Source organism: Pongo abelii, chromosome 11 (genome assembly GCF_028885655.2).
Source record: "Pongo abelii isolate AG06213 chromosome 11, NHGRI_mPonAbe1-v2.0_pri, whole genome shotgun sequence".
In the NCBI taxonomy this organism is placed as follows: Eukaryota; Metazoa; Chordata; class Mammalia; order Primates; family Hominidae; genus Pongo; species Pongo abelii.
The window spans coordinates 60,474,778-60,492,103 of NC_071996.2; the positions used below are offsets into that span (position 1 = coordinate 60,474,778).

The 17,326-nt window shown below is 40.1% G+C and overlaps 1 protein-coding gene across 1 annotated transcript in view; it reads left to right on the forward strand.

Annotated features, from left to right (window-relative positions):
• The first annotated feature begins 432 nt into the window (after positions 1-432).
• The window catches only part of UPP2 (uridine phosphorylase 2), a 141,385-nt gene continuing 124,491 nt past the window's right edge, over positions 433-17,326 (forward strand). Inside the window, exon 1 of the mRNA XM_063712609.1 lies at positions 433-493. Coding sequence (XP_063568679.1) covers positions 433-493 — 61 coding nt within the window. The remainder of the gene's footprint in view (positions 494-17,326) is intronic.

The following is a 17,326-nucleotide window of genomic DNA, read 5'->3' on the forward strand; positions in this document are numbered from 1 at the left end:
TCAGGACTGGCTTCATGGGCCCGTGACCAGTACAGTCACACAGAGACCTGAATTTAGAAGGGCTCTGAGTTTGGTTTCATGCTCTGCTGTCTCAGTATTAAAATTCTTAATCATTTTAGAACAAGGGGCCTGCATTTTCATTTTGCACTGGGTCCCTTAAATGATGTAGCCAGTCCTGCCAAGATATCTTTTCCTACTATTATTCCAGTCACCACTATCACCAAATTGGAAAGATTCTACACAAATAAAACTCCCCTTTTCATCAGAGTTATGGAAAAGTAATGAGTCTAGGTGGAAAATTAATATGTGGATGATCGTATATGGGTGTTTCTGCATTTACACGTGTAAATGTTCACAATTCAGAGCCCAGTCATTGTCACCACTCTTTTCTCAAACATTTTTTTTATTCCTGGGGACTTCACCAGTGCTGCCATGCTGGCCCCAGGCTGTGAGTTGGACCCAGACCAAGAAGTGGTGAGGACAAGGCCTGAAGGTTAGTGAGGGAAGAGGAGAAATACATTCGTGTCTAAGCACATGTGTCTGGTCATATTCCAAGTCTCAGTACAAATTAATTTTGAATTATCTGGTTGATGTTTTCCACATTTCAGCTTCCATCAATTGGCACAAATAATTAAGGGATGATGCAACACGTATTGGTACAATTTCTCAACTTTTTTAGAGCTAGGCCCACTGAAATTCAGGTAGCTACTACAGACGATGGAAGACGGTATTTTAGAAAAACATGCTATGTGAACAGCCCTACACTGGTGCCTTATTTTCAATAAACTTTTTAAACCATGAATTCATAATACTCTTTAAGGTAGTTGACCACTCTAACTATCCCTTTAATAAATAATTTTTTTTATTAGAAAAAAATTGAAAATACAAAAAGACCCTAGAAAAATTATTCTAAGTCTTTCTGCATTTTTTTCACATGCACATACACACACATACACAGACTTACAAAATAGAAAATGGTGGGCATACTTTTTTGTAATCGGGATTTTTCCTACTTATACTGAGCATTAATGGTTTTGAAAAAAAGCTATAATAGTTTTTTTGGTAATTTAAATGATTTCCTATGTTTTTTTTTCTATGAAGTCCATTGTTGTAAAAAAACTGATTATTTTCTTAAGCTAAAGTGAAATATCCTATTCAAAGGACATATACACTCATAAGACCCTTGATATATATTGCTAAGTTGTCTTCAAGATTGGTTTTACCAGTATATAGTCCTAGCTCAATGTGGGAATGCCTGTTCGCATAAACCTGTTTTTAAAAGTTCAGATCTAAATCTATTTGGTTTTCTCCTTCTAGCTGCTTATCAACCAAGGTGCATACTTTGGACTAAGGGGAACAGAAGATGCCTTGCCACTCTACCATACACACTGTGACCACATGACTGTAGAGGCAACATTGCCTCTCTCCACTGGAGAGAAGAGCTTTTCTTGGTTTACCATAGCTTTGGCTATATCTTAGCTTACCATACCTTTAATGAGGAGATACGACTATTGCCTAAATATACTTTTTTTTTTCTTTTTTAAGCTAGGCTATAATATTTATTGAGCTCTTTTTTTCTTGCTAAATGATATTATTAATTTATTCTCTCACATATTTCCCTAGAACTTGTTTACTCCCTATGGAATAAATGTATGGCTTTTTTCAATCTGAAGTCAGTGTTAGTCATGTTGCAATGTTGTTGCCTAATTTGGGGTCTCTAAAATGACTTGTAAATAAGAATTAGATCCCAAAGAAAATTATTCTGGCTAATTATAAATCTTTGAAAGTTATTTTTATGCTTTAGTTGTATTCTGTGAGGATTTACTATGGCCTTCTAGAGCTTTCTAGAATTAGAGAAGAAACAGCCTGAAAACCAACCTTTTGAGTAAGCTCAGACTCAGATATTACTCATAGAAGCCCACATACTTAGATCCTTTTCTAAATCCCAGGATTGCTTTAGGGGACACATATCGATGAAGCATATTGATTAAACTTCAATGAGAAGTTTAATAGGAAACTCTTTCTTATAAAGAAATCCTCTCTGGCCAGAAATTGAATAAGTAATTTTAGGGCAACATGACATGTTTTTGAGTGATAACTTGGATTCTGAAAAGACATTTATTCAGTAATGCTAATAAAGTAATCATAATTCTTTTCACTAATTGCTTTCATCTCAAGTAATATTGTTTAATCAACTGCAGGAGGACCAAGGGAATAACACCAACTTGACCTTTGACTTTTAACCTCAACAGTGTGTCTTCACGTCACTGCAGTAGCAGATTGCTACAGTTCTTCCCTATTGTTTTCTCAAACGTTTCTTTGGAAACTCTAAGGGTAATTCATTTGCCTATAACATCAGGGAACTGCTTGTCTGATTATCAGATCAAATAAGAGGATGAACTAGAGAGATTATCAAAAAATCAGTAAAACATAGTTAGGACACTACATAATATTTTGTGTTTGGACCTCCTATTTTTTTTTATTTTTATTTTACTGCCAGTCATTCTACTGCTCATTTTGGGAACCTTTGCTCATTTCTTTCATTATAAGTTTACCATTTTATAATATACCATTGAACATCTGTAAAGGTCTTCACATTTTTAGGTAGCTAAAATTGGATGTTAATATTTTTTTGGAAACCTGTTGCCTGGTAGTAATAAGGAGAAAGTGGGACTAGAAACTGGAAATAGCTATTTTTAAAATGTTAGCAAATTCTTCTGTCTCTAGAGGTAAAATTTTGAATTTACTTTTGAGGACAGATTGCTCCTTTACTTCCATGCCTTGATTCCCAGACACATATATTTTGATTATGGGGAAGATGCCACCACGGTCTCTAATTCAAAGCATGTACCACATCCTGTAAGACAGAATATCATCCTTTTAAGCTGTTGTCTCCCAGTTGGCACCATAACAGAGTCTTCAGTGAACTATTCCTCTGTGATTACTCTACTTTGAAGGTCAGAAATGACTGTGGGGGATGCTGCCCACTGAGATGGGCTCCCTGATTTGATTACGTTGTGCCTTGATGCGTGTCTTCATCTTTCTTTTCATTAACATTTATTGAGGCCAGGCACAGTGGCTCATGCCTGTAATCCCAGCATTTTGAGAGGCCCGGGTGGGTGGATCACTTGAGGTTAGGAGTTCGATATCAGCTTGGACAACATGGTGAAATCCCATCTCTACTAAAAATACAAAAATTAGCTGGGTGTGGTGGCGCATGCCTGTAATCCCAGCTACTCAGGGAAGCCTAGGCAGGAGAATCGCTTGAACCCAGGAGATGGAGGTTGCAGTGAGCCAAGATCGCACCACTGCACTGCCTGGGTGACAGAGCAAGACTCTGTCTCAAAAATAAAATAAAATAAAATAAAAATAAATAAAGTTTATTGAGTTTCTTGGATCTATATGTTTATGTTCTTCAACAAATCTGGGGAAATTTCAGCCACATTTCTTTAAACTTTGCTCCTGTCCTCTCTTCTTTCTCATCTTGGAGACCACATTTACATTTAGAGTAGGCTGCATGAGGTTGTCCCACAGCTCACTGAAATTCTGTTGATCTTTTTCAGTCATTTTTTATCTGTGTGTTTCATTTTGAGTAGTTTCTATTGACATGTCCTCATTTGTAGTGTCTAATCTACTTTCAATCCCATCTAGTTTATTTTTCATCTCACATATTGTATTTTTCAACTCTAGAAGTTTGATTTGGGTCTTTTTTATTTTTTATTTTTTTTTGTTATTATTGTTGAGACAGAGTCTCACTCTGTTGCCCAGGCTGGAGTGCAATGGTGTGATCTTAGCTCACCACAACCTCCACATCCTGGGCTCAAGCAATTCTTCTGCCTCAGCCTCCCAAGTAGCTGGGATTACAGGTGCCTGCCACCACACCCAGCTAATTTTTGTATTTTAGTAGAGACAGGGTTTCACTATGTTGGCCAGGCCAGTCCTGAACTCCTGACCTCAAGTGATCCACCCGCCTTGGCTTCCCAAAGTGCTGGGATTACAAGTGTGAGACACCTCACCCAACCTATTTGGGTCTCTTTTATGTCATCATCTATGTCTTAACACACTTACGGTTTCCTCTACTTTCTTAAACATATAGACTATAGTTATAAACCTGTTTTAATAACCATGACTGCTATAGTCATTCACCACATAATAACATTTTGGCCAATGATGAATTACATATATGACAGTAGTTCCATAAAATTTTAATAAAGCTGACAAATTTCTATTGCCTACTGACATCTTGATAATCCTGACTCTATGTAGGCCTGCATGTTTTTGTCTTAGTTTTTAACAAAAAAGTCTAAAAAGTAAATGGAATAAAATTTAAGAAAAATTTTATATCTATTTTATTTTGGGATGCTATTCAAATCACACAGACACTTACCCAAAAAGAATCAGTGAGTATGAGAGAGAATAAGAGAAGTATACTAAAAACATCAAAAGAGATGGAGATTGCACTAGAGGGATTAGGATAAAAAGGGAAGGAGGGAAGGAGAGAGAGAGGGAGAAATGATGTCAAAAAAGTTATTAAAACTTTTCAAAATAAGTATTAATGTAAGAATGGTAGAAAAGATAATATGTTTTTCTCTTCATTTTGCGCCTTTAAATTTTTTTTTTTTTTTTTTTTTTTTTTTTTTTTTTTTTGAGACGGTGTCTTGCTCTTGTCCCCCAGGCTAGAGTGCAATGGCGCGATCTTGGCTCACTGCAACTTCCGTCTCCTGGATTCAAGTGATTCTCCTGCCTCTGGATCTCTGTAAACTCTGGAGATTGCTCTACCTGCTCCTTCTGAGTGGCTCTTTATCCAACTTTTGGTAGTTTTCTCACACGCATGGGCTGATCACTGCCCAGCTGAAGAGTCTCTGCAAGGCAGCCTTAAGCTACTTACAGGATTTTTTGGAAATATAAATGAGAGATCCAACTTATATTAAGTAAAAACAAAGTATTCATTGTCTCATAATACTGGAAAACTGAAGGATAAAACTCACTCAAGAGACTGGCTGCAGTAGCAAATGAGGTCATCTCTTTTGTGCTCACTGTTGCTCTTCCTCCATCTATCCTTTCTCTCTCTCCTGTTCTCTTTGCTGATGCTAAATGATTTCTTATTGGAGACGGCTTCCTCCAAGCAGAGGGAAAGGTGGCCTGAAGCAATGGTGGCTGCTATCATCATCCTTCTAGTCTTTCCCTAGGTCCAAGTATCAAATCTCGGAGAAACTTATTGGCCTGTTAGAGTCACATGTCCATTACTGAGCCAAGCATTGTGCATGGGAGGAGGTGTGTTCTGACAGGCAAGGCCCAGGTTAGCACTAGTTAAAACCTGTGAAATGAGCTCCTTGCAGGAGAGAATAGTTTTATTACTAGAAGATGCTGAAGGAGGGAATTTGGGTCTACAAAATAGCAATGATCAATTCACCCAGTTTCCTCATCAGTAAAGAGGATACAAAATTCTGAAATGTGACAGGGTATTATTTATTAGGTACTTGGCTTATCATAAGTGCACGGTAAATGTGTTATTATTAAATCTGAGCTTAGTACCTCCAGTTGTCAGTAACTGCATTCACTTCTCTGTATTGCTAATCCTCAGTAAAGAAGTTTCTCCTTTGTCTCTCTGTGCCAAGAGTTGCTTGAATTCCTACCGTGGGCCTCAGTTTCCAGGTAACTGGGTTCCCGATCATTTGCCATTGCCATTTCTCAAATGCACCTGTTTCTGCCTTGCCTAAGCAGAGATCTTTTGTAAGCATCAAACCAGCAGCAGGAAACAAATGGTCCACTCAAATTGGGTAATTTGAGTAGAGTTTATTAAGGAGATTATTTATAAAGGTATTAGCAGGTTATAGGGAAATCACAAGGAGTAGTGCAGTACCCTGGGCTAGTAGAAGGCCTGATGGGGCAAAGGACAGAATGATGACTGGTGCTGGAGAGAGAGGGTCACCTGACAGGAGCAGGGATATTCAGCCAGCCTGCAGTGGCCCACGGAGAGGGAGCCAGTGAATAAATACCCTGGCCTTCTGCTCTCACTATTCTACCTTCTTTCTGATCTCCAATGCTCCCCATGGGGTGAATCCAATAGGAAGCTATAGTGCAAAAGAGCCTGTTTATACAGCCCAATAGGTCAGCCTCCTACTTGGGGCACAGAGAAGAGTGATGAAGGGAATAGGGTGGACTGGAAGAACAACTGGGAAACATCAAGCATGCCCTAGATCTTGGTCTTATTTTTTTCCCAAGATGAAATAACTTATTCCTGGTCATATTCACAAAACATGTGTCTGCTCTGGATTTTCCTGGTCTTGAGATAGGGAGCTCTGAATTTCTATAACCTGAAGTGGGGGAAGATTGCTAGCCACAGTCTGGTATTTAAGAAAGCAAAATACTGCTTGCAAATACCTGGACATTTGCAACCTGATAACAGGAGGTTTTGTTCTTTAGTTGTAACCCATGAGTGGATCTTAGATCAAGCCATTCCTTGAAGGGGACAGCTTTCCTGGTTGCCTGGAGATAATGAGCACCAAAAAAAAAAAAAGAGAGCTGTTACCTTACATGGCAAGAAGGTACTCACATGGAAGGAGGCTACAGGGGCGGGGGCTTCACAGATTCACCTTTCAGCATCTTTTACCAATATAAAATTCACCTCATTTTTCAAAGTGCTTACAGGGGACGCCAAGGATGTAGGGCAGGGGAATAAAAATGGTAATAATAAAAGAGGGAGATGAGGTAAAAGCAGGTTGTTGGGAAATATACAGACAGATAAAAGTGAAGACAAAGGGCAGGGTGAAATAATAACAAAATCAAAGTGATGAGTACCAAAGACAAACGTGCAACTCGAAGCCAGAGGCAATCCTACCATTAGACAGAAAAAGCAGGCCTTGGTCCAGCTTTTGCTGTGGAAGATGAATCAAGGGCCAAGCAGCCACCCATTGTCACAATTAGAGGACAATGCAGGCCTGGCCCAACTCTCTGCTCTTTATTTTGAATCCTACATTTTCCTTTCCGAAACACCTTGGAAGCCACTTAGCCGAGGTAAGAGGAAAAGAAAAAGGCAGCTATCTGGCAGGCCTGCCTGCACAGAGCAAGAGCTTTGCTGGGCCATTTGAGACAGACAGGTGATTCAGAGTGTACTTGAAGGGAAGATCCCTGGGGTGGTTTGAGGATTTGGGATATGTTATCAAATATCTCGAAAGAAAAATCACAACCCAAGTGCCCCCTGGCTTAAGTGCGTGTTTATTTTTCACAGCCTTTGTCTTTCGGAGATCAGCACTCTATTGCTGTGTTGCTATTGTAAGGATGGAAAAAAATAGAACCATTTTAATGTTGTGCTGTTTGCATTTCTCAACAGTTAAGAAGCAGCCCCATTATTAGCTGGCAACACCGTTGTGACATTAGTGGTGACTTTGCTGCTTGGGATTCAGCTCATGAAACATCTTCCTTCCTGGTACAATTTTTTTCTTTTTCCTTTTTCTTTTCTTTCATCTCTCATGTTTAATTCTCATGCAAATGACTAGCTAAATGGCCATCTATGCTTTAGGTCTAACTGCTGGTCCAGGTTAAGAATGGGTTACCAAAGATGCTAACATATTAAGTTTGATGCGGTCTCAAAATACTAGAACCGATGGAGCCACTTTCTCATGGCTATCCCTGATGGGCAAGGGAGCTGTCTTTTTCAGGTATGGGAAGGTGGGATGTCACAACTTAGGGGGCTCAGGGAGGTCCTGACACAGAGAAAGAAGGACTTTTGTGTTGGTGGACGTGTCAGACCATGATGGGGCACAAGGTCTTGGAGGTTGTAAGGGGTGAGAGGGTCCGATGAGGAGTGCTGGAGACTAGTGAGAGGAGAGACATTCCTGCCAGGGATACGGACAGTGGAGGCAACAGGAGAGTGATTCAATGAATAAATAAATTGAAGACAATTGGAGCCAGCCTTTGCATTATTTGGGAGAATAAATATACACATAAAAAGAGAGCCGGCTGGGCAGGGTGGCTCACGCCTGTAATCCAAACACTTTAGGAGGCTAAGGTGGGTGGATCACCTGAGGTCAGGAATTCGAGACCAGCCTGGCCAAAATGGTGAAACCCCATCTTTACTAAAAATATAAAAATTAGCCAGGTGTGGCGGTGTGTGCTTGTAATCCCAGCTACGTGGGAGGCTGAGGCAGGAGAATCACTTGAACTCGGGAGGCAGAGGTTGTAATGAGCTGAGATCACACCATTGCACTCCAGCCTGGGCAACAGAGTGAGACTCTGTCTCAAAAAATAAAAATAAAAAAAAAGAGAGAAAACTACAACTCTGTGGCATAGGAATGGAATTGTAGATATTAGTACAACCTCATGGCTTTTAATATATGGGTATATAGAAGTAAATACAGATGTAAAATGTACACGTCTATGCCTGTGTGTGTGTATATGTATTTTGCATGTTGCAACATTTCTCTAAGTGCTGGATTGTTTCAAAATAAAAACAAGAAAAATAATATGAGGGCAATAGTACTATTTCAAATGGAGTATGGTGCTAATTTATAGTGCCAACAACATGGTGTTATTGAAGGATTAAATGAGATAATTCATGCAGTGGATATAATATAATGCCTGGCACCCAGTAAGCTCTCAATAACTATTATTATTATCCCATGGGAGAAAAGCTTACCATGAACACTATTCTACATCTTGTTCTTTTCACTAAAAATATATCTTAGAAATATTTTCATAACAGTACATACTTTACTTTTTAAAATTAGTAAATCTTGCTAGTGTTCTTTACTATATTACTTTTATAATTAGAAAAATAAAAAACAATCATTGTCGGGGGATAATCTGCCTTAGTATGTCATCTGCTGATGACTCATAATTTAATTAATTCTTGTTGCTAATGGAAACCTCTCGGTGAATAAGGCTTAGTTGTATTTTAATAGCAGTATGTTAGTGGAGAGAATAAGAAAAAAAAATTCCAACACCAAATCTATGGAAAAATGGATATTCACACTAATTTTTTCTACTTTTGTAAAGCTCTGAATCAAAATCATTGAGTAATGAAAGCAGCTGTCAAACTTCATTGCTTCAGTCTGTGAACAAACCCCTACAGGTCTGCTGCGACCAGACACTATTCAATGTGCTCGGGAGACAGCTGTGAACAAAACAGGCTCTCCCCTCATGAAGCTCTCTCCTCCTAGTCGGAGGAGATGGATAAGAAACAAATAAACACCCAACTTTCTGTGCTTCCTCAGTTAATGACAAATTAACATTAGATCTGTCCCTTTCCTTCATAAAGAAAGGCAATTTGGTAATTTTTTTTAAAGTTTGTGCCTTATTATTCATTTGACTTTTAGTAACCTTTTGAGCCTCGGTTCCCACATATCAAAAATGGAGATAATAATTATCTTATAAAGTTTTTGTAATTAAATATGTAAAATGCCTGGCATAAAGCCAGCCCCTTTGCAGATGCTTGATAAATAGAAGCCATTATTACATGTTAAATTGTACAATTTTTGGTTCTTGTTTTTAAGACTAAAAGAAGATTGTTTTGATTTACAGTTACAGTACCCTAGGTTGGGTGTGTCACTGGTATATCCCTAAATCTTATCAACCAGTGCCTACACCTCTAGTCATGTTTCCTTTACTGCCCTGTCACAACCTCTCACCAATAGGAATGAGGAGCCTGTTCTTCCACTGGGTTCCCTTCTAGAAGGAATCTCAAGAAATCTGTTACGGTCTCTTGTCAGCTACCTGCAACCCACACTTTGAGTGATCACTTTGCACTGACTATAATTATGTTTTCCAGGCAGCTTTTCCCAGAGGCCAGGGCTCTCACTGAGTTCTCCAAAGCTCACCAAGCCCAGACTTGACCTTGTAAGCCGTGCTAAGCATTTGGATCTTTATCCTGAGAATACTGGGAAACTGAAATGTTTAAGCAGGAGAATGACTTGACTTCATTTATATTGTAAAGGGGATTCTCAGGTTGCTGGTAAAGAATGGGATAGAAGGTGAAGAGAGAAAGCCAGGAGAGGAAGAAGATCCTGTTGTCACCCAGGTGGAAAACAACAGAATCAGAATCAGAGTGGGAGACAGGAGAGGCAAACAAAGCACGAGCTTGAGCTTAAGGCTCTTTGGAGGCAGAATTGATAGTACTTGTTGATGGTTTCAGTGGAAGAGTGGGAAGGAACAGGGAAATTTTCAGTTTGAACATTTTGGTGAATTTATATGGCTCTGCCATTTACCAAAAATGAAAAGTAACATGATATTTAATAAAAACTTTACTAAGTGCCAATGGAATCAAGTTGAGTGCTTGACACTGCAGGGACCAGTGGGGGCTCTTCTGGCTTACAGCTGACCCTAAACAAACTTCAGGGTCCTGGCCCAGCCCCCGAAGGCCTCTCCATGGCCAGGAGCAGCTCACATTCCACATATAGGACTTCTAGGCAACCGCAAGCCTGAGTCCTGTGCCCAACCATCAGTCCCCTTGAAGCAAATAGGCTTCTCTCCTTCTCTATCCTGAGGTGTGTTCATCCCCTTCTCACACTCACCCAGGGAATGGTCTCATTACACTGCGCAGCTAAAGTGATCAGCAAAATGCCCCAAAGCGCATTTCCCTTTCCCCAAGTCTGGGCTCTTAGTCCTAAAGGGCAGTAAGTAGGGGAGAGTTCAGCCTACAAACACCATTTTATGGCTCATAAAGTTATTTAATTCTTCAAGAGCACAATGTGGTTAAGAATGTCCATAATGGCCGGGCACGGTGGCTCACGCCTGTAATCCCAGCATTTTGGGAGGACGAGGCGGGCAGATCACGAGGTCAGGAGATCAAGACCATCCTGGCTAACACGGTGAAACCTCGTCTTTACTAAAAATATAAAAAATTAGCCGGTCCTGGTGGCGGGCGTCTGTAGTCCCAGCTACTCTGGAGGCTGAGGCAGGAGAATGGCGTGAACCCGGGAGACGGAGCTTGCAATGAGCCGAGATCGCGCCGCTGCACTCCAGCCTGGGTGACAGAGCGAGACTCCGTCTCAAAAAAAAAAAAAGTCCATAATTCCCAATATGAAGCAGAACACTCAACATCTTCCGGTCTGCAGTGTCTGCACTCAGATGCATGGAAACTTCACCATCTTCTCCAGAAACAAGGGAGAGATACTTACCTCACATTTTAAAAAATAAAGGGACCATTCACATGAATTAAAAAAATAAAAGCAACTTCCAAGTATCACTTGTTTTGGCAAACCAGTTAACAAACCATCTCCAGTGGGTGCCTTCCTAGGCATACTCAAGGAAGGCTTTCAATGGAATGAGCTTCTCCTTCCTGCTCTTACTCAAAGGCACTTGTCAGATCTGAAATGACACCAGATTTGCTTTCCAGAGCAGCTGTTACAAATGACTGGATTTACAGCAAGGTATCTTTAAGACAGGGTCGGGAAAGGTGAACATTCCAAGGGGCATATTTCAGTGTGCAAGATTTTGTGTACCAGAAGGCCCTTGGTTCAATGCAAAGCCTAGTGAGGAGATTCTACACCATCCTAGTTCCCTTTGCCTTGTTTCCTTTGCCTCCCTGACTTTGACTATGTGAGGTACCTATTTGTATCCTTCTCTGAGACTGGCATTCACCTTCCCTTTGCCAGCCTCTCTGGCAGCAGCAGTCAGTAGAAATACTCATATCCTTTGCTCAGCCCTTTCTGTGTACTTATAGGCAGTGTGCTAAGTGCTTGATATGCATCATCTTATAACCCTATAATAATTCTGCGAGGCGGTGCTATCATTATACTCAGTTGACACGTGAAAAACACCAAGTCGGAGAGACAAAGTCCTTTCCCAGAGGTGACACATTTGATAAGGGTCAGAAGTCAGGTTTTCGTGACTTCCAAGCCCAAGCTCTTTCCACTCTGACTTCAGTCTTTTCTTGTTCCCTCTGGCTTGCACTTTCTCTTTTCAGCTCTGCATTCAGCTGACTTCCCCATAACAAATTGATCTTGCCCACTTCTCAGGCGCCCTGAGTGTTCCCTGGCAACCAGCTGGTCTTGAGGGCCTCATCTAACCATGTCATTGCGAAGTGCTCTCTGCTGCCCTGCCTGGCAACCTTTAACACCGGTCAGTTCCTTGTTCCGTGCACATTTGCTAAGAGGAGCATGGGTTTTTCACGTATTTCTCTCTCTCTCTCTTTTTTTGTTTGAGATGGAGTCTCGCTCTGTCGCCCAGGCTGGAGTGCAGTGGAGTGATCACTGCAACCTCCACCTCCCAGGTTCAAGCGATTCTCCTGCCTCAGCCTCCTGAGTAGCTGGGATTACAGGCACGCGCCACCACACCTGGCTAGAGACAGGGTTTCAACATGTTGGTCAGCTGGTCTTGAACTCCTGACCTCGTGATCCGCCTGCCTCGGACTCCCAAAGTGCTGGGATTACAGGCATGAGTCACTGTGCCCAGCTTTTCACATATCTCTATTTTCATTAACCAGATGCTTCTGTGTTAACATTTAAATTAAAATAAAAGCAATCAATTTTCAAGCTCAGGATCTAAGAATACATTTAAGGTCTCAAAAATGGACTGAAAAGAATGTAAATTTAACTTGTAATTGGATATATGGAAAGTTAATGGGAAGTAAAGATATTTCAAATTCAGAATCCTTTGAGGCTTTTCCTAGAGATGAGAAATTATGACTTTTAAAAAGACTTTGTGTCTTTTTAATGTATATTTGCTTATAAGTATGTTCGTTCACGAAACTTTGCCAGAGTGTCTCAGGAATGCCAGTCTAAAATGTAAATTTACTATTTTGAGAAGGTTATTACTTCTTCAGCTTATTAGAAATAAGCCAGTGTGAGATCAATAATTACCTTTTGGAATGCTGAATTATTTACTGTATTTGATTATTTTGTGTTGCAGGAATACAGTAGGTGTTTAGTTGGATGAATTAGAAAGAGTACCTAAATTGCTTTTACCAGTTACAGAGCAGAGTGGAGAGGAATGTTATTTGACTTAGGCTAACCTTGGAATTTTTCTTAAACACACAGTTGTTTGAGGCTTTATTCAATAAAATACTGTACTGGCACAATGAAATGGGTATCCTGTTTCCCTAAAGCTAATGACTTTCTAAAGCACTTGACTTTCCTACTGTAAGATTAGCACTATTATTTCCAGGCCAATCAATAGGCACAACTCCAGGATTAAGAGCAATTTGGATCATTATTCTCTTTTCATTACATATTCATTATTTTCTGTTTGAATAAGACCTGTAATCAGTGTTATTTACCAATCTTTATGGTGAAATTTTAAACTACTGATTGTTTCAGTCATTGCAGGTATTAAATGCCATTTCAAATATCCTTTCAATAATTTTGTAGTTGCTAATGAAGTCCATTTTCCCAGATTTTTCAGTCCACTGAAAGAACATTGGACCCCCAAGAGTCTTTAAAAGGTATTTGTTGTTTAATTGGTGGCAGCTGTTCCTTAGAAAGTTACCTAAGTATATAAAAGTGCTTTTTCTCCCCTCTTTAATAGCTTTTTATCACCGTTTAAGGGTTATCCTTGAAATACATGCAGACTACATATGATGGTCTCCTGAAATGCTTTGATATTGCAAATTTTAAATATTATAATTCTAACACACGCAAGAAATTATAGGACAGTACCCTTTAATTTTGGATTTAATTACTAAAGCTTTAACGAAACATATTGTCTTGGCTTTCTGGCTAGATTTCTTCAGGAAAAGTTATTAGTTTATTGTAGTTAATTCTAAAGCATGTACATTCTGAATTACTTGAATACAACAATTTTTTTGCTTTGTCCTTGAATTCTTTCCAAAAAGGTATTGGATACATACAGTAATAGCAGATTTGCTTAAATGTCGCTATTAATCCAGTTTATAACCCCTAACATTTTGTACAAGGAATTTCAGAAAGAAACCCTTACATAGACATCTAATGTCCAGAATAACCAGAGCCAAACATAATGATTTTACAGTTGAAGGATAGCCAAGACGCACATTTTCTGAGTGTGGTTTTACTGGGAGTCTGTGTGCAGATGAAATATGGCTTTTAAGAACATAATCTTCATGGAAAAAGCTTTTCTTGTCATAGCACTGGGCTGACTTTCAAGCCAAGGTCAAAGTACTTTCTGCAGGTCTATTTTTAGGTTTCCCATTTCTCAACAGGAGGCTCCCAGTTTTGAGTTAGCGCAACGCAGACTGGACTGTGCCCTAGGAGGAACAGGAATGCTTCCTCTTTGTGGCTTCCCCTGCATCTACCTGCAGACTTCCTGCTTTGCACAGCTCCAGGGAGAATGGGCATTCCCCAGCCAGCTGCCTTCTGTGGTCATCTTGCCCCAGCAAATGCTGCAGTCTCTCCTAAGGCAAAGGGATATGCAGGGTTTACTTTCCTCTTGCTTCTTTTGGATTTTCTAAAAATGTGGCTACCTTACATTATTGCCATTAATCAAGAATTTTCCAGATCTTCAAACTGCAAACCCAAGGGGGGAAAAATGAGGTCAAAGTGATTTAATTTAGATTGAGGTGGAAGACATCAGGAAACGAGTATGTTAATCAAATATTTCAAATGCTATTTCTTTGTCTTTGAAATTGAATACAGAGGACATAGAAGTCTGTAAATAAATTAATAAATTAATGTATGTATTTTAGTTTTATGTTATGGCTTTTCATTGAAAGGGACAGAAGAATGAGGATGAAGAAAACCCGGAAGAAAGACAAGCAATCAACCTTGATATAGGCAGAAAATATCTACTATAATAATTATGTATCACTTTCCTAAAAAGGAACACTAGATTGTTAAAAAGAGTAATCCCTGAATTTGTTATAAGTAGTGCTTTGATTTTATGAATATATGTTCTTAAAATATTTTCCTTTCCTTATTTTCTAGTGAGGAAAGATTTAAATATCCTATCCTGGATGCTGGAAACTGTTGCTTCCTCTTCCCGCCAACCATTAACTTTTACTTCCTTGCGTAACAGCCCCATCTTGTGGTTGTTTGTAAATTTTCCACTAAAGATATGTTGCATTTTCACAGTTACGGGCATAAGTGGAATCCTCCCTTTTACCTTTCCTAGTAGGCTGAATGAAATTAAGCAGGAAAGAAGAACGGGCATGCATGAATTCAGTTTAAAAGGCCAAAAACTGGTGAGGGAAATACAGGGCAGCTATTCAACAAGGATTGTTTGCATTAATGTTAAGTGAAGGCACAGTTATATTAATAGGTAAAAGGTAATACAATGAGTTCCCTCCAATGAGAGCATCATTAGCTCCCTCTTTTTTTTTTTTTTTTTTTGAGACAGAGTCTCGCTCTGTTGCCCAGGCTGGAGTGCAGTGGCACAATCTGGGCTCACTGCAATCTCTGTCTCCTGGGTTCAAGTGATTCTGGTGCCTTAGCCTCCCTAGTAGCTGGGACTACAGGTGCACGCCTCCATGCCCAGCTAATTTTTGTATTTTTAGTAGAGACGGGGTTTCTCCATGTTGGCCAGGCTGGTCGCGAACTCCTGACCTCAAGTGATCCACCCACCTCGACCTCCCAAAGTGTTGAGATTACAGGTGTGAGCCACTGTGCCCGGCCTCCTCCTTCATTATCTTAATAAAGCTTCTGATCTGGCACCTGTCCGCTTCACTAGGCCCAGAAGGCTTACCAGAGCTCATACAGAGCTCTGCAATTCCAAACCCTTGTGCTGGGGAACACCCTTTGGTTTCACATGGCAGAAATACAATAGGAAATAGCTTCAGAAGAACGCGAAGGTAATGGCTCAGGTAACCAGCCAGCCAGAAGGACAGAGGAAATGGGTGATTCAGAAAGACCTGACACAGGGTTCTGAATGCCAGCAGGACTCTTTCTCCCTCCTGCGTCTCTGAGTGTTTTGCTTATTGTCTCATTTTCCCCTCTGCTTCTTTTCTGGCTCTTTGCGGTTTCCAGGTTCACATCTGGGCTCATGGCTCTCTAACTGGAGGGAAGGAGCCCTCCTTTCCCATGAAGTTTTGAAAAAAAGCTAGGGAAGAAGTCTGATTGGCTTGTTTTGGGCCACATGACCACCCTTTGATCAATTGCAATGGTCAAGGGAGCTAGGCTCAGCTTGGGTAAGTTGTCCACTTCTGAAGGGAACAAATCACTGTGGAAAAGGATGTAGGGTCATGTGAAAAGATCAAGTTTTCACACAGAATACTTGTCTGGAGGGAGGGAGGGAAGGAGCCGTTTGTTTAAAGAAGGAAGAAACGAATAAACCAACTTGGCTAATTGAAACAGACTTCCTCCTTTCCTCTCCTGTCTATGCCTGGCACATCACTCAACAAATATTTGCTCGATAAATGAAATATTTTCTAATTGAATAGAAGATCCTAGGGTAGGTGTAAATGGTAGTGGGGTGGGGATAGGGGTGTGTTTGCTATTTCCTGGAGCTGAAGAAACCACAAGGTTCCTTTCCTTCTAAAATTCTGGGGCTTTTCCACTCCCTGGTTATGGCCGTATATGGTCTCCCCTCTTGCTTAGAGCTTACACCAGGAAGGCTGGTTTTCATCTACTTGACTCAGTGAGCATCTTTTTTATCCTTTGGGTATCTTCTCCTCTGCAGTCCTGGCTTTAGTGTTTGCATGCTCACTCTTGGTGCCTCCCTGTACTCTCTGCCCACATAGACCAGTGCACGTAAGCCTTTTAAAAAAGAGTTTGATTGCTAATCACTCTGAGGAAAAGAGAAAATTTTAAGAACAGAATAAACATGAGGAAGTTTCAAAGGTTCAACAATCTTACTGAATTGTTTCTACATTTTTTTTTTTTTGAGAGGGAGTCTCCAGTTGCCCAGGCTGGAGTACGGTGAAATGATCTCGGCTCGCTGCAACCTCTGCCTACCGGATTCAAGCGATTCTCCTGCCTCAGCTTCCTGAGTAGCTGCAATTACAGGCACGTGCCACCACACCTGGCTGATGTTCGTGTGTATTTTTAGTAGAGACGGGGTTTCACCACGTTGGCCAGGCTGGTCTCAAACTCCTGACCTCAGGTGATCCACCCACCTCGCCCTCTCAAAGTGCTGGGATTACAGGCATGAGCCACCGTGCCTAGCTGATATAATTTTAAAATTATGAATAACATTGTGATAAATTATCTTGTGATATTTAACCACATCTTTGATCCTTAAAAGAGATTCCTGGAAACAGAATTATTAGATTAAAGCATAACATATTTTTATTATAAATTTATTTATTTTCCCTCATTATACCAATTTTTAGAAAATACTAATACATAGAAGAAAACATAATTTATGAAGTCACTACAAGGAGATGGTAACTATTTTGTTGGATCATCTTTTTATGTGTATATATACTTTAAACAAAACAATAATTACAAAGACACTTTAATAATCTTTATTCACTTAA